This window comes from Montipora capricornis, chromosome 7 (assembly GCF_036669925.1).
Source record: "Montipora capricornis isolate CH-2021 chromosome 7, ASM3666992v2, whole genome shotgun sequence".
Taxonomy (NCBI): domain Eukaryota; kingdom Metazoa; phylum Cnidaria; class Anthozoa; order Scleractinia; family Acroporidae; genus Montipora; species Montipora capricornis.
In genome coordinates, this window is record NC_090889.1 from 31,008,908 (window position 1) to 31,034,033 (window position 25,126).

Below are 25,126 nucleotides of genomic sequence, written 5' to 3' on the forward strand. Positions count from 1 at the left end.
TCTGCTTAAAATATGATTCTGGAACAAACTTTGGAAAAATTATAGAAGTTATAAATGCTATTTCCAATATCACAGTTGACTCTTTCTTAGTTCAGTAAAATTCTAGTGTTCTTCAATGTGGTTTCGAAGTTTCTATGGACTCTTCACCACTTTTCCGAAATATACAGGAAAATCCGAAATTTTTCTCCGAAAAATGTCCGAACTCTTGGTGCACCTCGAAAGATATTTCCCAGAATTGCTAGTTGGCTGCCCCTGGCTGCTCTTGCAAAGATTTCATCCTCGTCATTGGAACCTACTAACATTTCCCCCTTTATCCTCGTCTTCGTGTCCTCTAGGCCGTAGAATAAATGTAACAATCTTTTTCCCCAACAGAAATCTCGAGCCAGCGGTGTTCCCAAATGTCTGGAATAGGAGCGCCCAAGGGCTTAGCCTGCGTAGCAAGCGTTTCCGTGCTGTTTCGGAGCAAAGGCCGCGCGAAAAATGGCCCTCTTTCATTTTTTGCCTCTCGTCTCCTTTCTCGCGAGGCCAAAACCGAGAATCTCGTTCCTCGGTCTTTCTTTGCTCCGAAACAGCACGGAAACGCTTGCTACGCAGGCTACCAAGGGCTTTGCCTTTCCTTTTGCGTCATCACCAATCAGGCCTGTTTATACCAAATTTGGAGTCTCCACTCCAAACCAACGCAGCACACAATTTCTTGAAAATACTGCCAAGCCACCCTCGCACATGACATCGTGCGATGTCTAATAAGGAAACGATAGTGTCATGCTCTCGATTGTTGGTTAATCCCTTGGCTGTGGGCGATTTTTGTCTCAAGAGTCGAAACATTCAGGTTTAAGTGAAGAAAATGTATCGGTGCGTTTCTCTTGTGACGACCTAATGAGTTAAACATGTTTGTGTGTTGTATCAGTTTCGTACTAAAGATACCATTTTTGTAGCTTGTAACATTTCAAATCAGTTTCAAAGGAATGCCTTCGTATTTACAAATGACGCGTTATTTATTCATTTATCTATTTATATATATTATTGAACACATTTCGATTGTCATTTGCTGTTGATGTTGCTGCTTTTGCTGGGATTTAAGTAACAGTATTTGCTACCTCTCTCTAGATTCCCTGACATCTTTCAGGGACACCCAAAGGAAAAATTGGGTGCCTGTCTTTTCGGCATTTTACAGTGCCCCTGATCTTTCACAAGTGAAGATGTTTTTCGAATTAAAGAACTGAAATAGGTCTTGATTATAGTGCGTTTGGTGTTATCGATACCCGCTCTTTTTCATTTAATTTTGCGTCTTTGCCAAAGCGCGGTTCACGCATTGAATCCGAAGACGTGTTGTTACGTTTGGTATTTCTTACTAAACAGACATAATTCCTCGCTGGCTGATCCATGACCAACGGTAGCCAACAGCCCTAATGTTTTCTAAAGATCGTTTTCCATTTAACAGCACAGTTTTACAGTCTTTTTGTAATTACTCGGGGAACATAACTGCTATCCGTGCTTCCGCAAAATACTTTTTGCCTCAATCATTTAGCCTTCTCAACCACATTTCTTTAAATGTCGATGACGAAAGGAGTCAAAGATTAAAAAAAATAATTTTAGCAATTCTCTAGATGTCTTGGGTTACATTACATCATAAAAAGGGATTAAAGGGCCGGAAACTCGGAGTGTGGATTGGCATCAAATACCTGTTTTAAAACGCATCGCGAAAATAAAACTACCTTCACTGATGAAAGATATCTAACGGAGGGGGGCGTTGGGATTTTCGGTTTTGGCCACTTTTTAGGCCGGTTTTTCGGTTTTTGTGTCTCTTACGGTTTCGCCTGGGTTTTCCCTTTTTTCCTCGTTTGACTTTCCGTTTTCGGCCAAAATTTTCGGATCTGGTATCCAACGCGGTTTTCGGTTTTGCCTGTTCGGTTTCTGGTTTCTGGTTTCCTCAATCGAGAGCGCGTACCGTGGGAGGTCTCGAATAGACTCCAAACACAGACGTCAAGTCAATTACTTTTTACTTACCACAGTAAACGTCAAGCTAAGTTCTCGGTGACCACCGAAAACTGGTAACAAACTGTGAAATTTTATGTTAGACCATTTGGCAGTCAATACAGGTCGCAGGTCGACTGATTGCTGCAAGATTTCAATCGAATCTCTGTATTCACGTCTAGAAGACTAGACGCGAGACTAGAAGGTATTCCTGATTCACAAATAACATCCATATACAGTGATGAAATTAAAGTCTTAAAAGTTATTTATACAACGTGACTCAGTAATCTTTTTATCCATTCATTTTTCTTTACTCTTTGTAAATATTCTACATTTTCTCCATGTTTATAGTTAAAATATTTTTAATGACCGTATAATGTATTTATATTTTATAGTTTCCTAATATTTCTATATTTAATGTTTATTAATATATTTTTTTTATTCTAATCTGTTTTGGGGGTTGCCGTATATGAGGATTCAGTTCTTCCCTGGCAGCACCCTTTTTGCGATGTTCTTTGCAAATAAAGTTGTTATAAATAAATAAATAAATAAATAAATAAATAAATAAAGTAGTTTATACCATATCCTCCAGGTGCCACTAATGTATCAGATCGATTAATGTTTTGGAAATCCGGGTTTGTAAACTTTCGGTTTTAATGGAAATTCAGTTCGGTTTTTCAGTTTTGGGCCAATTTTTGTGCGGTTTTTCGGTTTCTAATAGACCCCAATGCCTCCCTCCTAACTGTAGAATACCCGGCCACTCCAAAGCACTTCAAAAAGTTGCAGCCACGCGGCTACTCTGTTACGCGCCAATGCGCAAACTGTAGCTAACTGGTTGAGTTCAAACAATGGCCAGAAAACCTTAGGGTATAACTCGTTCTTAAAGGCTACTTGCAGAACACCCGGCCCACAAAATATCTAACGTAAAAAACTGCTCCCGCAGTGCCGCAGTCGTGTTGTAATGCTGCGCCCGCAGTCCTACAGCCCTGCAGTCGTCAGTCGTTGAAATGATAGTCAGTCGTGTTGCAATACTATGTGAAGAAGAAAGCACTCGTTTACTGATTAAGCCTAAGCGCTCGTTTCAGTGATTAGGCCTAAGCACACTCGAAAAAATTTTAGCGTTCTTTTTGCGGTTCGGTCAACTGCACTTTTCACGAGATCGTGTGAAGAAGAAAGCACTCGTTTACTGATAAAGCCTAAGCGCTCGTTTCAGCGATTAGGCCTAAGCACTTCGTAGAATTTTAGATTTCATTTTGCGGTTCGGTTAACTACACTTTTCAGGAGATCGTCTTGCTCTTGACTCACGTAGACTTCATTATTCTACAACTACAGCGCTGCGGCACTGCGATAGCAGTCGTTCAACTAAATAAAATCAGACTTCATTTTTCAACGACATCCACAGCGATGGTCGTCACTGATCCAAGCAACAGACAAAAGTACAATGGAAATTTACATAGTCGCCTCGCTTCTGAGATACGGAGTCACGTAGCCACGTCGCCGCGTAGCCACACTGTACGCACTTGCACGTAACCTTGTAGCTAGGAACGAGATAACGTTGCTTCGATTGTCCGGGTATTCTGCAATTATTCTCTTCCGATAAATATTACAGACTGTAGGTCACGTTTGACAACTCTCGTTGTAAAGAACCGGCACACATTTCTTGGAAACGAGGCCATAGAGTTTCCTGTGTTATGGTCTATCTCTGCTGTGATGTGTCAAGACGAGACGAGACAAGACAAGACAAGACTTTATCTCACACTTCCTTAAAACATGATATTGAAATATAAATATACACTGTTTAAATTGACATTTATAAAACTGACTAAATATATATATCAAAGATGGAAATGTCTAGCGCGTAAGTAAACCATATAGTTTTCTAGTTAAGCACTAGTCTCGTTTAGTAACACTTGCAATGTAGGGATGGCGCAGTGGTGAGAGTGCTCGCCTCCCACCAATTTGGCCCGGGTTCGATTCCCAGATCCGGCAACATACGTGGGTTGAGTTTGTTGGTTCTCTACTCTGCACCGAGAGGTTTTTCTCCGGGTACTCCGGTTTCCCCTCTCCTCAAAAACCAACATTTGACTTGATTTGCGTTAATTGTTAATTTCAATTTACAGTGTCCCCAATTAGTGCTTCAGCGCTAGAACGACTTGACACTTAAATAAAGTTCCTTTTCCTTTTACCAAGATGCCTACAAAATTACCAGGAAATGCCGAGAAATGGCGAGCCACATGAATGCGTGGTCGGCCGCCATGTGTGTGATTTACTAGAACAGGAACTTATTATAGTGTCAATAAGGTGTCATAAATCCGGCAGTTTCTTTGTTCTTTTTATAGGGAAAGTCATCTGCATTATTTAGTAATTCAAATTAAAGGCCATGTGGTATAAGTAATTACACTATCCTAACAAGACGTTTTTTTTATGCAACAATCGAGTGTCTTTGGAGTGAAAATCATCTTCAGGCATTCTTTAGTAATTCAAACAAAAGTGCATGGAGTTAGAGAGAGCAAGTTGACTGGGAGGGAATTCCTTCTTTATTATTGGAGGGTTTCCGTAAAAATGGCTCAGTGGCAGAAACGCTATCCTGTTAAAAGTCCTTTTTTTAAACTTTAACGCCACTAAACTTTAACGATGGATTATTATGTTTCTTGGACAAAACGCAACGTTGTTTTTCTAGCTCGTTTGTCGCTCTAAATACCGCAGCTTTCCCCCAACATTTTCGAGGTCGTTACAGTTTCGAGAAGAAACGGATAAACTTTTTTGTTGTAGGTGAACAGATGAGGATTAACAAAAAGATTCCAGATACTTTTCTGAAACTTTTGTGCCCTTCAGTGAAAGCCTCCTGTCCTGTTCATAGGATGTGCTCTTTTCTTCTGTGGCCGGGATGCTTGGGAAACTGAAAGTATTCTCTCCGGGGCGGTTTGCGCAGAGTAAACGGGATAACCCGGCCATGGGGCCCGTTTCTCGAAAGTCCCGAAACCTTTTCGGGCCCAAAAAGCCCCTTTGTGAAACTGCTAACCGCTAATTTTGGAAAGCCGATCTTTTAACATGTTTTCAAGCCAAATAAAAGAAACATGTCCGTAAAGTTTGACGACTTACATCCTCTCCGTTCTTGAGATACAAAGGGAATTGTGACACCCGAAAATGGCCCGTAAAGTTTCGGGACTTTCGAGAAACGGGCCCCTGTTCATCGCTTTCACCAAGTCGTTGATAGCCTACGTGTAGCTGTACCCTACCCCCCATATAAAAACGTCGGCTTTGATAAATTTGATGAATACTGGCTGTGTATCAAACCACGTAATTCGTTATTGTGTCTTTGTTAATTAGTGGCTGAAATTCTGCGGTTTTTTCCTTGTGACAAATTTGGCTGTGATCATTTCTTCTTGGAAAAGGCATAATACGATAGTTGAACTTTCATTTTCGCGAGGATTCAAAAGCGCTTTTCAAATGTGCATTAACTTACACATTTACATCGGTAGTTATTCGAAATAATAACACAGAGCAGCACGCTGTTCAGCTTCCATCGCCCGTGTTGTCCCAATTTTCGGCAGCCTAATCAATAGATACCGTACGGTAAGTTTGCGGGGTATTTTGTTTTCACCAGCGACGCAAGTAATAGCACCGGAACACTCGCACTTTTGTTACGACAGAGAACATTGTTATTTAAAGATGCTGTGTTGCGAAATTTAGCCACATTCAGCGACTGGGAATGAAGAGACAAATCAACGGTAACGTAAAAATAAATAGAACATTGAAGCAAGGTTTGATTAGACCTTATTCCAAAATGGCCGTCATTTAAATATTCTTTTGTTTTTATTCAAATTAGCCCTTGATGCCTCGTTCTTGAGCTGAAAGTTCACAAGAATATTTTGACTGGAACGGGGCATCAAGGTCTAATTTGAATGAAAACAAAAGAATATCTAAATGGCGGCCATTTTGGAATAAGGTGTACGAGAACAGAAAATTTAAAAGGAGGCATATATGGGCAAAATTGAGGAAGATTAAGGCGGATTGCAATTGGACTTTTTGAAACAGTTTTTCATATTTTATCTGTGCTACTTTGGTCACTGTGCACTAATTATCAATAATTGTATATGTTTGTTAGTCTTCTTTGTGTATGAACTACCGCAAAACCCGGAACCATTTTCTCTCTCTTCAGATGACGCAAGACTCCATCCGGGCATTTATTACGGAGAATTTCGGAAAGGACTACTACCCAGCTTACCACGGCCAATCAAACATTTTATTTCCGTTGGCGCTGATCGTAAGACGGAAGCGGAAGTGGTGGAAGCGACCATTTGGCAAAGCGGAAATGATTCTTCTCGCCAGTTTGGAGAATTACGTCGAGAAAAACCACTGGAAACTTTTTCAAAACGTTTGCTTGTCAAAACTTAAGAAAGAAAATAAGAGACTGGAGAAAATGGAAGTAGTAGAAGTTAGCAGGTACGTGGTGGACCGTGGTGACTTAGTTTTGACGGCAAGTGTTTTGTTCATTTTCTCCTATAGTGTTCTTCAGATTGTAGATGAGGTTGAGTTACGTCCTATCTCAGGGGATTTACCTTTCGATATATCACATGAAAATCCTCAGTCTTCCCCAACCTAGTTCCTAGGACTTCTCCGTTGGCTTCTGGTCAATCCAAGGGAGAGGTCCTGGGAACGAGTTGAGTCTTCCCCAACTCTTCGCGAAGAGTGTGTGGATTCTTTAACTGCCCGCGGAGTTTAGACATCGACGCTCTCATTGGACGGGGTTTGCCATCTGTCATTCTTGTTCAAGAAAACCAGAAAATTTAAATCCAACATGATTTGGTCAAACCCAGGGTACCTCAGTTTGGGTTTTCAGTTGACCTTCCTTGAATGAAAAAAAGGAGAGAATTTCTAAGAAAAGTACGTTGCTGATGTCTGGAAGATGACTCTACGTTTACACTTTCGTTCAGGCCTTCTGATATTACGCGATGGTGCGATTTCGCACAATCGACCTCAAATCGCATCCGATCGCACAATTCACGAAAAATCGCATAATTCACAAAAGGACGCACAACATTCATAAAATGAAACATAAATCAACACGTTTCTTAGCAATTCCTGCATAAATACGCCATTTTTAAGATGCTTTATCTTGGAAAAAGGCTAAAAGACCTTTGTCACCTTCGATTTCGTAAACATTCGAAGTTCAAGGCTTTATTTTTCATGTCGGGGACCTGGTACGAGTCTCCTTCTATTGGTGCAACACAAACACGCCTTAATATACACACCACTGAAATGACACAGTTGCCTTCTCTTATAGAAGAGATTGGTGAAAAATAAGCGAAGTTCTAAGTTTTTCGGCAAAATGTAGTTTCTTTCGTTGAAAACTGATAAAAACTTACTCATGGATAAGTTTGTTGTGAAAACGCTAGCTTTTTCTTCGACGAAGAAGGAAGTTCCCACCTTCCGCCCAATCTGACGGCTCACGATCGAGCAAGAAAGTACCTCACAGGTACTCTCCACGTGGACGATGGACTGATGTTTTTCTCGTCGTGCAATATTAGGGCCTTTTATACGAGAGAAAGTAAGCCGCGGCTTACTCTGGCCACGGGGTACAAAATACGCAAAACGAACTATTTATACGAATATATATTCCCAGGTCAATATAAGCCGCGGCTTGAAAAAGACTTGAACATAGATTTTGTACCATTTATACGGGGTCAACATTCGAGTCTTCTGTAAGCCGCGGCCAGAGAAAGCCGCGGCTTATTTTCTCTCGTATAAATGGGGGTATGGCCCTATTGTGATTGACCATCTTCGGAAGTTCGTGGTTGACAAGCACCTTGATCATTCATTTGGCATGTTAGCTGTGTCCTTTCAACTTTTAACGTGGTGCACCGGTAGTGCAGAAGACCTCATTTTTTTTATTTATCCCAACTAATGTCGATCGAGATACATAATTACTGTTCCTTTGTGTTCAAAATGTCTTTAGGGCAGCAAAAAACTGTTTTTCTTAACCTGAAACCTTATAAAACAAGCTTAAAATTGCTGAGAAAAAAATCGCGTAATTTACATTATTTATCGCATAATTGGCCTTTCTAATCGCACAATCTGCCCTGAAAAAATCGCATGATTTGCGTTTTTTAATCGCACCCTATCAGAAGGCCTGTTCGTTTGAGGCAATTATTCGCAAATGTAATCAGATCTTGGGTTCGTCACTTTTGACTACGCTACTGAAATATCTCCGAGTCTGTGACCAACTGAGTGCGTGCGATTCCACTGGACTAAGGGCGCTTTCCTTTTCTCAGAACTGGCCGGCCAGATCCGTCAAAGAAAATGCAACAATTTGAAGGGAAACTTGCATGACAATCCCTCGTATTCTTCCGGAGAATCGGGGGTGGAAGCTGAATAATGAATAATGAATAACGAGTATAAATAAATAATGAATAATTGGGTCTGAAAACGCCGGAATAATGAATAACGCAGTTAATGTGCCAGTGGAATAATGAATAACAACAATGAATAATGAATAACCTACAAAAATTTAAAAAGAATAATGAATAATTCGAACTAAACACACAAAGAATAATGAATAATCGAGGTCCAATTATTCAGCTTCCACCCCAGACGGAGAAGCATATATCATCTTCGAAGCGTGTTAATTTGAAAGCGTTGTAGAATTAGTCCTGCCAAATTCCCTGTCTGGCCGGTCAGTTCTGTCAAATGGAAAGCGCCCTAATTTGTGACGAGGATTGGCTACAGCTTTATTTCCGGCACTCCGTTTTGAGCACTTACTTAAGGTGCTCCTGTGACCAAAATATCAATTCTTATTTTTCTTTGGATTTTAAAACTGTGTTAACTAAACACGAAGCCACCAAAGTTTTAAGCCCTGATTTCAAAAAGACACCTGTTTATTTTAACTGGAATTTTCCTATTTGATGGTTCGCCATTACTAACTTTAAGATCTTTAGAGAGCTGGATCGAGGACAAAATGTCGTCAAAGGCTCACTAGTTTAGGAATACGATATGCAGCACGGGAGTTTTTGGGTACATATATAATAAGCTGCATTCGCACGCTGAAATTTTAAGCCAGTGAGCCTTTAACGTCACTTTTCCTTGGATCCAACCCTCTGAGATCCAATCGGTCAGTAATGGCGGACCGTGAAACATAAGACTTACACTCAAAGTAAACGGCCTTTGAACAAAACTTAAAGCTCACAATTTTGTCAGGCAGGTGTTAAGCAAACACACTTTCCAAATCTGAAGAAAAAAAGGAACTGATTTTTTTTTATTATAGGGGCACTTTAAACTCGCTCTTATTATCAACATTTTTGTTAATAGCTAATTTGTGGCTACAGACCTATTATATTTGTAGGTAATTGCTATATTTGAGGGTGCAGCCGTTATCAAATAGACTAAGCCATCTGAGATGTCTCTAATGACAAGCTGTTGTCACGTTCAGAATTTTAGAGAGGCTTGATCGCACGAGGCTTAAGATTTATGGCTTTTAAATTCGTGTCGTTGTTGAGGGTTTATCCTATTAATTTTGTTTGAAACGAATTGTACATGTCTTTATTTTTGTCAGTCACCGAAGACAGAAGGATTAGAAATTGAGAAACAGACTAGCCGCTTTTAACACATTGTTACATATTACCAAACAATTGCGTCTTAAAATGGATTCAGTAGGCCATTTCCGAGTTCATGTGTGCCTTCTCTTCAAAACGAGTTTAAGTGCGAAATTTTTTCTGATGAAAATTAATTCTCATTCATATGTAAAGTAGAACTAATTACCATCACAAAAACTTCGCACTTAGACTCGCTTTGAAGAGGAGGCAGACATGGACTCGGAAATGGCTTTTTTTGTACGTGAGAAAAGCGCTGTTGGGATGAGAAAATTAATCGCTACAGGAGCTCATCAATTATGATATCTCATCTCGTAGCAGACATTACTTCTATTCTTTTGTATTTCCAATTGGACAGTGGCTTGGATGTGTCTATTGGGGGATTTGACAGCGGAGAAGTGGAACTGAAAACAAACGATACACCCGGGGACCTCGAACTTGGCGAGCTGACCGAAGAATATTTCTTGGACCCAGACCTCCGTGACCTTCTTTCAGCTGCGCCGTTGAATCCTGACCAAATGAAGCCACTCGAAGGTCAACACCTGCTTCTTGTAACGGACGTGGTCTATAGTTCAAAGTTCGTTTTGGCCGGAAACAGGATGCATCAGGTACATTGGGATACTGTTAAAGTTTCTTTAACTCAACTGCTTGTACTTTTTACTTTGGAGCTTTCAACTCCGTTTTTTGACTTGAGCTTTTTTTTTCGGGTCACGCTGTGGTTGCGCATGCGTAAGATTTCTCTGTCCCGCGCGATCTCGTAGAACGCAGTTTAAGTGGGATTCGAATTCGGTATCTCCTCCTTTCGGAGGAATTTATTTCCCCATTGAATGGGGAAATAAATCTGTATTAAAGAATTGTGTGCGTGGCCGGCAGAAACGAGTTTTTGTGTTTTCGTTGCATGCAATGCAATATCCATATGACTCTGTAACATATATCGTAACTTATAGTTCTTCAAGTATTGTTAAGAAAAAGTGTTAAATATTTTTAAATATCATCGTAGAGACTTGTAAAGCATCTGTGTTCTGTTTTTGATTGGACCGTGCCGTTAACAACAGTTTTAAATGTAAACAAATGTCCACGATTGAACGTAACCCTATCAGTGGGTCACGGACTGTGGACTGTGGAATTCGGACTACGGAATTGAAACTGGATATTTACCAAGATATTGTAACAGAAAAAAACCCACTGAAATACTCTGAACTTAAAGGAAGTCGGCTAAAAGTCCTTCGAACAAATCGTAGGCTGCCCTTAGCCTCTTGTTTCAAGAACATTTTGGAGGGCTAATATTGGGAACGGGGTCGGGAACGAAATAAAATATTGGGCTAATATTGGAAACGGGGTTGGGAACGAAATAAAATATTGGGCTAATATTGGGAAGCAGGAGGTAAACGGGGTTTTATTTCAAGGAGAAATTGGAGATTGAGCAGTCTTCCAGGCTTCCCGCGCGACGTATGCAGACAATGTATGGAATGTTAAAAACATGAATGCGCACAACTTATCCTGTTGTATCTCGTAACCGAATTTAAGGTGATTCCCTAGTTTTGCATTGTGCAATCGTACTGCGCATAATTTCTTGCGTCATTGGCGCGCGCATTAGCTCGCGCACATTGATAAAATGGCGGACTTTCATTGACGCCAAGCTTAATCCGTCAAGAAATGGCTAATTTCTCCTGAAAGAGTACGGTGACCCCGATTTTTTATTTCATATTTTTGCTGAGAACGATGTCTTCATGGAGTAGCAAAAAAACATATGGCCAGTTTTTTGGCAATTTCATAAAATTGTATGGAAGGAGCCATTAAGAATACAACAGCACACACCCTAGTTAAATCTCTCTTAGCATTCAAATACATTTTTCAGGTACTTACGGGAATTAACCACAGAATAACCTCAGGCTCTTATGCGTTATATCAGAGATTACATTTATAAAATCGAGCGAAATTTGTCCAATTTGTCAAAGTGGCTTAAAAAGTCGTATTCGTCAGCATCGTACCATGGAAACGAGCACTTTGACCCCCCTTTTTATCACATATTTATCATCTCTTGTACATGCTATAATAGTGTGCAAAGTGTTATCGGAAATCTATGACAAGTTCTATTTCTAGGGAATCACCTTAAGCCTGCGAAAAACTCTTACCTACCCCTCGTTCCTTGCTTTACGGAACGTCATAAGGCGTTAAGAACAACAATTAGTTAACAAGTGTTTTTTTTTAGAGCTTGCATACGAAGTTAATTTCAGCAGTCGTTCTCATACACAATATCACACTCGGTTGTAGCTAAATGTGAAAGTCGGTTTAGAGTGTTTTTACGTGACGTCACGGCGGCCATATTGTTGTTGCTAAGCAATGGAACGGCAGCCATGTTGGTGTAACCAACTAATCCTCCGGGTATTGAGCTCTATTATCATGCAAAGGATTTCTGTTGTTTCGGTGGAAAAACAAGTTCACTGATCACATGAGTGAAAACACTATTGCGGCACCATTGATGTATGGAGCGTTTTCACTCACGTGACCAGCAGCCATATTGCATTACTGAAACAACAAGAAGTATTTGCATAAAAATAGGGTTCACTTCCCGGAGGATTGCTTTGGTACACCATCATTTCCGCCGTTTCTTTGTTTTGGCACTCAAACGTGGCCTCCGTGACGTCACGTGAAAACGCTGTATTGTGAAATGCTGCATGTACTGGAAATTGTATTTTTGGTCACCTGGGATTAGTCTTTATTTGGAGTTCTTTGGTTTTATGTCTTTTGTTTCTTTTGTTTTACGAAATCTCTGCTCCAGTACCTGCAGAAGGAACCAAATGGGGTGAGGCTAAATCGCGTGGGTGGTTGGGTCGTGGGTCGTGGGTGATGGATCGTGGGTCGTGTTTGTTTGAAGAAAAAAAAAGATATATATTAGCTCCCTCAGTGCTCGGTCCAAATTTGTCTTAGGTCTTAGGTCTTGTCTGTTTCGAGAATTTCCAGTCGTTGAAAAAAAAAAAGGGTTAGGGTTAGGGACCCACGACCCACGACTCACAACCCACGACCCACCCACCCACCCTCGCCTGTTAGACACTGTCAACCACATCGTTGGGGCTTGTCGACGGTCCCTTGTTGGAAGGTCTGAGGTAGCTGACTGCATGCGAGAAGGGAATGATATTCGCTCGGAGAGATGAAGTGTCGTCATTGCGAGAAATAAAATTACATAAAAAAAGTTTTTTTTTTTAATTGTTCATCTCATGTTTTCTCTTTCCTGCAGACAACTGTTTCAGGAAATTTCCACGCTCCGGAAATGTCCTCTTGGCTCGGCAAGAACGCTTGGATTACGGGACACGTTACTAGCACTAAAGTCCTTCCACCGATGGTGAACCGAAATTCTCGAGCTCCATTCCTATTCAAGTTTTGTCGAGTCGTTTATGATAAGGACAAGAAGAGGTTGGATATCAAAGATGGCGAATTTGTGGGCAAATCATTTCGCAGCCTGGCACCGAAACAACCGGATTACGATGAAGCTGTGTTAAATTTGGAAATAGTGGAAAGTTTAAGTCATGGTGAGTAATTTGTCAAAGCACAAATAAGCTTGCTATCTTTAGTAGGCGGATTTTACAGGTGATTGCGGTGGCTCGAATTGCACCCCCAATATCTGAGCTAAGGCGCACTATTTAGAAATTAGACCATCTGTTTATCCTTCATCTCTAAAGCGTTACTTTTTCCATTTAAGACCCCATAATCCTTATGGACGATGATTGTGAACGCTTGGAAAACATTAAAGAGCTATTGAGGACGGAACAGGCAGGCTTGCAGAGAAAAAGCCTTGTTCTAACTTATCTACAGTGGGTAAGCTATACTGAGTTCGTCAGACTTTTGTTATTCACTATGACAGCTGTGGCGAAGCAGAGCCGACTGCCGTTTCAATGAACCTGCAGCCTGGGACTAAATACTAAGCTTTGTTGAATCGTTCTTCAAACTCGAACGGATGTTGAAGATGTTTGCCCGGGCCTTTAGTTAGAAATTACTTTGTTGTCGTTTCACTGCAGAGTGGTTAGACAACAATTGTAGGTAAAGCCGTGTTACCTTTGTGGGTTGTATTACTAATATAGTGAAGGACATGGTGACCCCGGTACGGAAAGTCTTTTTTTCCGATGGTAGCTCGGGGATGTTCGGAAAAAAGTCCGAATGCTCCTTTTGCACGAGTTGAACCTACGAACTTCCGATTACTAATAATTGGAAGCTCGTCGGTCCGACTCCTGCAAGAGCAGCACTCGGATTTTTTTCCGAGCATCCCCGAGTCACCATCGATTAAAAAGAGATACATTGTTAGTAACTGTAACATTTGAGGATGCAACACGTCCTTGCATAATAAACCTTCCGATCCGTCTTTTTGTTGTATTTAGTTTGAAAAGATTTTGACTGAGGAGCTAACCCAGTTGTTTCTCGAGAACGACAGACCGCTGACAAGGAGTGACTGTGATTTTCTTCGTAAACTTGGAATTCGAGCAAGGCCGCGGCAGAGGTTTCTTAGAGTGGGTTCTGCGTCGAAGACAGCCATTCACGAGTACGGGATTCTGTTGAAACTCTTGAGTGGTAAGTAATTTGAGAAAAGGAATAATCCTTGCATTAATTTGACTAGATTGTTTTCGAAGGCGGTTATTGTCATCAGCTATTACGTTTTTTTTTATGTGAGCCTACTACATGAACATCATTCTAAAGCAAATTAGTTAGTTGTTTTTCTTGATGCTATACTCCCACCCATCTCGTGGCTCAACCATGTGACATAAAAGCTCCTATTCCTTTTATTAAATTAAAAGTTGAAATTAAAGATGTTTACACAGGAAGCTCCACTCACTCGAAAGTGGTTTTTCGGGGAGGTCCTTCCTGCATCCGATCGAACTTGAACTTAGAAATGTTGGTTTTTGAGGAGAGGAGAAAACCTTAGAACCCGGAGAAAAACCTCTCGTAGCAGAGTAAAGAACCAACAACAAACGTAACAAACGAGTCCGGAATCTAACCCAGGCCACATTAGTGGGAGGCGAGTGACATCACAATAAGCCATTCCTGCTCCTTGTTTAATCTCTCGTACGAAGAGCTAACGTTCAAAACGTCATCTTTCTACTAGAGCGTTTTCACTCACTTGACCAGTATCCATATTGTATTATTGAAACAAAGGAAAGTATTTGCATAAAAATAGAGTTCAATTCCCGGAGGATTAGTTTGGCACACCATAATGGCCGCCATTCCTTTGTCTTGGAACACCAACATGGCTGCCATGACGTCATGTGAAAACGCTCAATCCCCGGCACAGTCGCTCAGCGCCATACATTTTCTCCGAACCCCCCTCCCCCCTCCCCCGCTTTAAGTAACGCTTCCGTGGGATTTGAACCCATGATCTTATTGCGATTCATGCTATACCGAACAAGCCGATCTATGAAGCCACTTTTATGGAGAGCAAATCAATCTGTTCCTGTAAAAGGACCGAATGGGGATCTATTGAGATGAATGAAGAAAACTTTTCCCAGTGTTTTTTTTTTTTTTTCGTTAAAACATCATCATCTTTCAAAACGTTGGCGCAAATAGACTGCGAGTGCGTTTTGTCTGATACTCGTCCAGCATTGAAAGCAGTAGCACAATTGCACAGTTCTTTCGTACAAATTCTGAATTAATATAGCTAAAAGTGATGTTTTGATAGTTTTCAAACACTCCTTCTATTTGAGAAGTTTCGAATTGAGCGCGAAGGAAAGGAAGGGAACTTTATTTGAGTGCATGTCTAGTCGTTCTAGCGCTGGAGTACTAATTGGGTACACTGTAAGCTGAAATTAAAAATTAACGCAAATCAAGTCAATTGTTGGTTTTTGAGGAGACTGGGAAACTGGAGTACCCAGAAAAAAACCTCTCGGTTCAGAGCAGAGAACCTGCAAACTTAACCCATATAAGACGCCGAGTCTGGGAATCGAACCCGGGCCACATTGGTGGGAGGCGAGTGCTCTCTCCACTGCGCCATCCCTATGCCCAGAAGATGGTGCGAGTCATTATTTTAAGTTTTTGCATATTTTCTCTTTACGATCGAGAATTGTCCTTATTTTTAACAGATAGTGACCTTTGAACAACTGGGGCCAGGTTTTTAAGGCTTTTTTTTTCCGTGTTGCCGTTGTGTTGGGAAAGACCGTAAAGTTTCAAACACACCACGTCACGGTGAAGAACTTTTTGTAAAGAAAACAATCGAATTACAGACATGTCTTTTGACAACAAGAATTCTACTCGAGATTCAGGTCGGTTTAAAGAAACAGATAGCTAAGAATAGTAGATGGTAGTTGACGTGGGACTTGCTTTGCTCTTACAGAATTGTCAGACGATCAGTGGAAAGAGTTTGAAGCCACCATGGATGATACCAACGAAATCAACTCGCAGGCGGCTTCGGCCTAGAATTTGCACGATGGGAACCCGTTTGTTATGATATACTCTATCCAATGTCGATTTTCTAAGGAGAAGGCCGCCTCAAAATTTGGTGAGCCTGTGACAGACTGCGTATCCTGTGTAACCGTATTGTATCCAGTACCCAGTCCTTTTTCGGAAAGATTGTGCTTCTCATGCCCAAGAATGTCGTAGTTTTTTTTTAAACTTTGCTGGGACCACCAGTTTTAAAAATTCATATTTCAATAGAATTGTGGATAGCTGGAACTGTCTACCACGTTAAGTTCGCTTTAGTCATGATGACTTGCACTCATTTCACGGCGCGGTGTTGCGCGGTATCTAGGTGATCTTTAGTCAGTTGATGGAATTGCCGGGTCTAGATGATTTGTCAAACTGCGCCTGACTGTTTTGCATTTTTAATTGTATCTAGGACATAGTACCTATCTTAAGATAATATTTTTATGTAAAGAGTATCTACGGTGTATTCGCTCTGACGAAGGCTAACGCTCGAAACGTCAGCTTTTAGAATCCCTGTACGGTGGTCAATTTACATTATCAACTCCCTTTTTGTGTTCTACGGTGTTCCGCCTTGTATGGGGGCTTTTGCTCTTTTGCGAAACTCCAATGGCTCTTTTTGAAAAATATTATCATTATTATTATTATTATTTATTTATTTTTATTATTACCGTTAATTAGTTGCCATAAATTGTAATAAATAAATAATAAATAAATAATATTATATACCGGGGTAATAGCTCCGCTAAAGAACTGCCCGCTAATTGTCATTTTTTTCTTTGTAGATCACTGATTTGTTTATTTTGCCAAATTTTGCGATATGCTTCCTCCGTAGCTGTTGGACTGTAATACAATCCGTCCGTTCTGCAATGATCAATTTGTGACGTGTCATGTTTTTTTTTTCTTTTTTTTTTTTAATAACAGATAAGGATTCAATACAGTATATCAATGATAGCAGTTGTTTCCTTACCTTTGCAAACTTTGCAACTATCTCGCGTGTCCACGAAAGCCGCCATGTTAAAAAACGAGAAGACTCTGGGAACTACATATCTTCACTGGTTCGTTCCCGTGGCCTTCTCGGTGTGTAAGATTCCGCCATCTTGAGTCTTTGTTCGGCTGCGTTGTTTGCCGGCAACACATGCATGTGTTTAGTGATATAAATAATATAACGAGCGAAAGAGATGAAAGTAAAGTCGTGTGGTCACATTTTGCCCTTCCTTATAAATTTTTGTCTGGTTGTTTTTATTTGGGAGACCAGCTGTTGCTTCGACTTTTAAGAATTCGTTTAACTTTTAGTACCAGTTTAACAAACGATTCCTGGTTTTATCCAAGTACTACTAAAAAATTGAATGGATTCCTCTGTTGGGAGCTAACTTTTTCGATTACTTTCGCGTTCCGTGACGGTTCGTAAAGGCACAGAGATAATTTCCTTCTGTTGATGTTAGTCGAGGAATAAAACATCAATTGAATTTTTAAATGGGTCAAGACTTCGCACGAAAATTAAACACGTAGAGGTGTGGTCACCGAATTTCCTCCAAATTTGTCCTTATTTTTCGTAATGGTTCACTTCGTGTAACCAAATTCGGTGATCTACGGGTTAGCATTTATCTTTCAAACTACAAGTGTCGCCTTAGGGTTTTAGATAAAACTGTCGTACGGGTTTTCTTTCCAAGTTAATTACAAGACTTTTGACGCAGAAACCAAAATTTATAATCATTATTTTTTTAATAAAGGTTATTTTTGGCATCACTCATTTTCTTTAGAAACAGTTTTAAGAGCATGTGCGATTCTATTCAAAAGCGCTCGTGTAAACTCGATATGATTGGACGAGAGCATTCCCTCCCAATTATTTTCGTTTTTGGCACGTGGTTTGTGAAATAACAAAGCCTTGAGCGCCATGAACGAGAAGTTGACAAATAACAACACTTATGAACACAGAGTATTTCCTCTAAAACGCACGCAACACTCTTTGATTCATTGAATCTGTCCTCTTCACATAGACCAAATGATCTTCAGCCACAACGCAAAAAAGATTCTTTGATAATATCTCGGTGTTGATGTACCTAGAGGAACTTGTGTGTTTTTATTTACGTTAAATATTCATTTGTATTTTTTTACTCCGTTGGTGCGCAAGATTATTCATATTCGTCCAAAAAATATCCAATCCCAGATTGGCCCATTCTATGTTGATAGACTGATTCAAAGGCGTTATAGTCTAATTTTCAATTTTGTTCCATTTAAATGTGGCGCGATTTGAGAGGCAATGGCTGGCAATAAGATAATCAAAACAAAATGTTGTACCGAATTCACAAATAATTTATGAAGCCTCAAAACATCAAGCGAAGCTAAAAAAATCAGTAATGTTCTAGAATATTGCATTACTTGAAGAGGTCGACGGGGAAGCGAGCTCAGACTTAACGCCTCGTTAAAAAAGAGAAAAGATTGAAAACAAAAGCAAAAGCCACAGGACGTAGATTTAATACCTCGGCTAAATGAAAATTGTCTATAGAATGCCACAGATTTCACGCTGGGTTATTTTGTTTTTCTTTGTTTTTTTGCGAACGGAAAAGTACAATTGCGATATTATAATTTTTTTCGAAGGTCATGGCGAATTTTCTTTGATAAGAATTTAAAACTCTCTGGCTTTTAAAATGATTTTCGAATTTGAAAGTGCACGTGAAAACATCATAAGTTAGCGACTTTCTATAGATTAAAATGGTCGAAACTCAAATTTAAATTCTCTGTTTTTCTTTTTGGAGAACAGACGCTTGAATAACAAACAAGTTTCATCGAGGAGACTACACAAAACAAAGCATGTTTGAATTTACTAGCCTGTAATTCCTAGATAAACAGAATGCGATATGACCTCCTCGATTTTCAAATGGTATTACTTTTTGAACGCCCTTGTGAATCCCGACTATATTTTGCAAGTTTTTTTTAGAAAGGAGAAATAAAACTAGTGAAGTAGCTAGCACGTGGTTATGTTCAATTCACACGTACAGATAGCAAATTCAGCTGGGCGGGTTTTCATAATCTGGAAAAACAATAATCCTTATGTTTGCAAAAACTAGATCTTGTCATTTTGTGCGGTGGCGAGAGCCAATCAAATGCGGGCAAAATGTGATAGATTGTCCTTCAGAAAAGTTATTTCTTTACCCAAGGTCGTGTGTTGTCTACGTTTAACTTAAGGAGAAAATGACTACAGATCTAGACCAGCTTTATCAAAAATTACTCCGCTAGAAAATATTATTTCGCCTGGCGCGTAGTTAGGATGACAATTGTAAAATAGAGCGCGTGGATTACTCAAATTCGTCGGTCGAAATAAAATTGGACGTGAATCGTTCTTGAATGAAGATGAAAAGAGGAAAGAATTTGTCTCTGGGAACAGATTCTCTCAAACAGATATTTTGTTTAGTTGGCGTAAAAACAGATTGCTGGCGTGGGAGACCTATTGTTTGGCCTTCCTATGTTTATTTTTGTTGTTATTTACGGGTGCCAATAACGTGACGTCACGATGCAAATCGAGGCTTTGTTTGGGGCTCAAAGTAAATTCATCAACAACAACGCGCTGCAATTGTTTAGCAAGATAAATTGCTCCATATTTCTGTTCGCAGTCGCTAAAAATCTGCTTGAAAAGTGTTCCAGGTTTTGGCAGACGAATTAACGCAACACCACTGCAAGTTTAATGACAGGAGAGACAAGTTTTCGGGTTCATCCACTGAAATTCGTCGCGGCCAAGGTTAGTAAACGTGCCTTCTTGCCAACAATGGCTTGAATATCTGAATGTTTATCTTGTATAAATTTCATGATTGTGTGGGGTCATGGTTTCCTTAAACTTCAGTGGAAGAAGATTTCATGTCCTTGACAAGTTTAAAAATCTTATTAGAGGTTTCCTGGTGTATTTTATGTCTCAATTGAAACTGAAATACCCATTTTTATTGTTGTTTACTCGGGCGGCCTTTTGTTGTTGTTTATAGTGTGGTGGGCTAAGAAGCAAGCTAAAGCGAGAGTTTGGAGGAAATCAATGTAGTTATCGATGGGAAAAAACCTTTTAAAGACAAGAGGATAATTTTTATTGACCTCTTTGTCGGGTTTTTGTCAGTTTTTACCGAAAATATCCCGATTTCACGAACAAGGAAGACAGAGACTTGAACAAATTTATTCAAATCGAGGCCATATGGCGTCTGAATCAATTAACGCGGTTTTTCCCCCAGACTTCGATTTAAGTCCTCTTTATGGCCCCTTTCTTTCGTAACAAGAGGTTTTCTTCTTGATCAAACATATATCATACCCAAAATACTAAAGCGTGTACAGTTTTCAATGAGCAAACATGAAATTGTCAAGCGAGTGAATTTCCTGCCTCCGTCGCGTTGCTTTCTTCCGCATGCCACAAAGAAAACGAAAAATTTGAATTTAATGCGTTGTTTTCATGAGTTCAATTTACTTAAGAAATATTCTAATCTTGGTTTTTTTCTGTTTCGCTTCTTTGTAGCCGTAAAACCTGTCCGCTCATTAGAAAAGTAACGGGCTTAACGATTTACAAATTCTGTGCCTCAATATCCCGAAAAAATTTCATGGCGAATATCAAATCAAGCGAAGCTGAAGTAGCTGTCACGTCAAGCACAACGAGTCTTCGAGGAACCACGGTCAGTAACTTCAGCTCAGTGATGACCTTACCTACATTTAGTGCCACAAAACTTGCTTTGTTTGCCAACGGCCAACAAACAGACGTCTTGCGTGTACAATAGGATCTGTTCGTGAAGTTCCGCCGAGCTAAAAGCCTAAAATCTTAACCGCAAGTTATCTTGTGCCTAAAATGAGTGCCGTTAGTGAATGTCATTTGAAAAGGAAAAGAAAGCAGTTTTACAATAAAGTCGTCAGTCAAAGTAATTGTTATGTGAGCTTATTTGTAAAATCGGAGACCTCTTTTTTTTCATCACTCAGTTTAAATCTGCAACACAGCAGTTAATTACACTATACGCTGCCACCCATCCCTCGAGAGAAAGTTACTCCCGTCTTAGGGTGGACTAGTGGGTGTACAACTCAAGATGTCACCACGTGAATTCTTATTTTAACTTAACTATAAATATAAAACGCTTTTGGTCTGGCATTAATTAGGGCTGGTAAAGAATTTCTGATTCCCTGTTATAATGTATTGCCAGAATTAAAAGTAAAATTTTAAAAAACATAACCACAGTCTATCTAGCAAGATCTCCAGTTGTGTAGATGACTAGCAACATGCATCAGTCTCTATGTATATGTGTTATAAATTATGATTATCAAAGTATCTCATGGCAAATGTTGGTTCTTGTCAATTTGGGTTTTTTTTTTGTATCAAGGAATTAACCTCAAGCTGACAAGTACAGATACAATAGACCATTTTATAGTTGTGCTTAGTTACCCGGCTTATGAATGAAAGTGAGGCTAGAGATGACCTTGTTTTGACAGAAACCTCATTGCTTTTCTTATGTAAATTCCAACTAATAAGTGTGAAAACAACATTGAACATAAGAAAAGGAGAGAGATCTGTATCATAACAAGATCAAATCCAGCCTCACTTTCATTTAAAGGCCAGGTAACTAAGCACAGAACTGTAAAAAGGTCTATTCAGAAGAAGCGGGCATGAAAGAACAAATCTGGTTTTAGAATGCTTAGTGAGACCATTTTGAATTGTTCCTGCTTAAATTTGCCATATGATATATATTTATTAAATGTTCAACCTCGCATAATGAATTTCTTGTGCTCTGATTGGTTCACTCAGTCTCGGTTATCAGCTCATATACCTTAGTTTGACCTTACATGGTAAGTGATTGAGCTAAGCGTTGCCAAGCTTAACGTTTTTTCGCCAGAAAGTGAAAATTTTCTGTGAAAAAAGCAAAAAAATCAGTTTTTGTGGAAACTTTGGATCAATTCAGACGTTTAGAAGTACGTGAACAGGTAAGAATTGCCTTTGTGATGGGCCTGCGTCTGTATGACCACAAGGTCTTAACAAAACATCGCATCTTCATCAAGTTTTTTCAATTTTGCCCGGATTTTCTTGTTTTTTTCGCTCGTATCTTGTACTTCCAAACTTTTGGAGTTAAAGGAATGTAGCAAATATTTTTGTTCCTAATGAAATCTTCCCATCCAAAGCAAACATATTTCAGCATTGTTACCCAGAATTTCACTTTTTCTGTGCTGTGCGAGCCAAGTAAACTTGGCACAACTAGCAGTAATTTGGACCCACGTCACTGTGGTGTGAGAGCATAGGTCTATTCTTGATTTTAGGTCACAAACGGCTTTGCATTCTTGTTTTCAAAGAAATTTTGCATTGCAAAGCAGTTTTTGACGTAAAATTGAAAAGAGACCCATTCCTTCCACATGACGGTCGTAGGTCCAAATTACTGCTAGGTTTGATAACTTTGCACTTCTTGCCAGGCAGATAAAAGCGTAACTTTGAGGTAAGAATTGCCAAACATGTTTGCTTTCTGTGGAGAGATCAATATTGTAGACTAAAAATATTTGGGTTTAGGTGCACTTTAAGCTGGCAGCCATTTCTTGGCTGCATGTTAATCCTTTCCTCTTCACTGTTTTTAACAGTTCTTTTTCCCTGGATTGGTCATAGCTCTATGTTCTTAGACTAGGGAGATCTTTTCTAGATTGATACTGAGCCATCTGTGGATATCAGGTCTCTTCCTCCATCTTTCCTTGGTACATAAAGTCGTACCACACCACCACCACCTCAGTTATGGCTAGCAATTTCCTTGTTCTACGATTTAAATCCCAAAGTTCTTGTTTCCTCCATTCATGCAATCACCTTTTTCGGGCATGTGACATGTGGCACTGCTCAGGTGTTTGTAGTATGCGTCAAGTTTCCAGCTTTCAATTTTGAGGGAGCCACTTTTTCTTTTATTTACCGTAAGTATTCTTTTCCAATGTTATCCTTTATTTTTGTCATGTAGCATGTTGTCAGCATAAAGCACTCCACTTAAATATTGGTATTCTTTGCTTTCTTCCATTGGTCCTATTGTATTAATAAGGTGTTGTCTCCCCTCTGACTGTGTCAACTTAACACATAACTTCAACGGGGTTTCGATGAAAGCTTTTTACCAGCAGTCTAACACTTCCTAGTTACCACCATCTGTTTACCCTGTGAACAAGTTCTGCCACTATTTGGGTTGGTGCTCTGATTACAGCCATGTGTTTCACCATGGCCAGCCACTTAACATGCTTTGTAAGATACATCATTAAGACAACACACTTCTCCATACCTAATTCTATATCCATTTCATTGCTGAATATCTGCTCAAACAGTATCAGTGAGTCCAGCTGGCTCTTCCTTCTGGCCTAGTCTAAGCATTGTTACCCTGCCTCACTCTTTCTATCGATGAGAGTCATGGGAACCATTGAGGTGACGAAGGGGATTGAGGACAGAAATCCTCCAGGAAAATGCCTCTTTTAAAGGCGAAATTTCCTAAATTTTTTCCTTTTTTTTTTCATCATTATCATTATCAATTTTATTTATTATCATTTTTAGTTTTGTTTTTCAATTTTGTGAGCATTAAATGTACGGGCATGTGGTCAGTAACTTTGCTAAATTGCTGTAACTACATTTTCAAAATTTTCTTTAGGTCAAGGTTCCTCATCTTCTGGGGATGGAACTCAAGAAATGTGTGGCTCTGTGAACTGTACATGTGCAGCTCAAGCTTCTCACAAAGTCACACAGCAAAGCAAGCACAGCACTTCACAAAATTGCTGTTGCAGTCGTGAGGTACATGTTCCTGGTATGGTCTATCAGCATATCGCACCAGCAATCAGCAGTGTGATGATGGATGCATCTAAGTCTCCATCTCCGGACTCTAAACTGCTGTCAAAACATGGTGGCGTTCACTACTGTTCAACATGTCCTCCTGGGCCTCATACACACCACGTATACTCTCCAGCTGGGTGTCACTCACAGCAGACGGCAGCATTCATGGAGCATGCTCACTGTGGCTGCCCGCCAGGATATGTCGATGGGCATTTTCACTTTCCTCATCAGCAGACACCTGGGCGACCAGTAACAGTGATGGCTACCCACCCACCTCCATTGCTAGTGCGACCAGTCCCACCCCAGCACATGCAGCAACATCAGGTAATTGGCATACTTTGGTAATTGGGAACTCCTGACAAAGCAAAATTAAGGAATCCATTGATAATGAACCTATTTTCCAAATTTGCTGAAATTGCACTAAATCCTTGCATGCAGTGACAAAGCAGGTCTTGGTAACTTTCTGGAGACACAAGAATTATTAGACATCAATTTTATGAGGGTATCTGAATGCTTAAAGGGGTGTAATATCTTGCATTTTAACATTAAAATAAAGGAAGGTTTGCATATCAAATGCAGCAAACCTACTCTTAACCAACAACTACAACATTTTGCCCTATCTCTTTCAGTTAAGTCTTGTTGGTTATTCAGTTCTAAATTACAGTGTACAACAAACTTTTTGTTTTTCATTTTTTCATTTTTAATGGCTTTGTTGTGATGATAGTAGCTAAGTATCTTAGCTAATCCATTTAATTTGTTTTTGTAAGTATGGGAATAATGTATCAATTCATCCAAACTCATCACAACTGAAGATGGAATAAGTATGTCGAAGGTAATTTAAGGTAAGCACTTTCCGAGCCAATGACCCAACACGCCGGTGCTTATACCCGGTTTCCATAGCATTAAGTGACTAGGAGCATTTTTAACTCCCCCCTGGATGGGATGCTAGTCCATCGCAGGGTTACCCCCAGCATTGTGTCGGTGGCCATTTATATACACCTGGGTAAGGAGAGGCACCGTGGGGGTAAAGTGACTTGCCCAAGAAGACAACACAATGTCCCCGGCCAGGACCGAACCCGGACCACTCGCTCCGGAGTCGAGCACACTAACCATGAGGCCATCGCGCACTCCCACGTATGTCCCAAGTATGTCAAAACAGTCTTAAATTAAATTTTTAAATGTTGTTTATTTCTTCATGTTAATACAGGACAATTGTTAATTATTGTCACACTAATAAATAACTAAACAATAATAATAATATTTTGTTGTTATTATTATTAATTATTATAATTTTTGACCTAAAAATTCTTCATGAAGAGGCATCATATAACAAAATTAATTGGTGACAAACAAATGTGCCAGGTTGTGAGTA

At 39.8% G+C, this 25,126-nt stretch overlaps 1 protein-coding gene across 4 annotated transcripts in view; it reads left to right on the forward strand.

Annotated features, from left to right (window-relative positions):
* LOC138056900 (uncharacterized) overlaps positions 1 to 25,126 on the forward strand; it is a 49,169-nt gene that overhangs the window by 17,331 nt on the left and 6,712 nt on the right. The window contains exons 1-7 of one of the 4 annotated variants that reach the window (XM_068902841.1): positions 3,782 to 3,832; positions 6,137 to 6,420; positions 9,922 to 10,171; positions 12,802 to 13,093; positions 13,264 to 13,379; positions 13,937 to 14,126; positions 15,880 to 16,718. In XM_068902841.1, the coding sequence (XP_068758942.1) occupies positions 6,137 to 6,420; positions 9,922 to 10,171; positions 12,802 to 13,093; positions 13,264 to 13,379; positions 13,937 to 14,126; positions 15,880 to 15,962 (1,215 nt within the window). In that variant the 5' untranslated portion in view covers positions 3,782 to 3,832 and the 3' untranslated portion in view covers positions 15,963 to 16,718. Of the gene's footprint in view, positions 1 to 3,781; positions 3,833 to 5,345; positions 5,551 to 6,136; positions 6,421 to 9,921; positions 10,172 to 12,801; positions 13,094 to 13,263; positions 13,380 to 13,936; positions 14,127 to 15,879; positions 16,719 to 25,126 lie in introns of those variants that run through there. The other 3 variants (XM_068902840.1, XM_068902839.1, XM_068902842.1) reach the window with 3 other exon arrangements.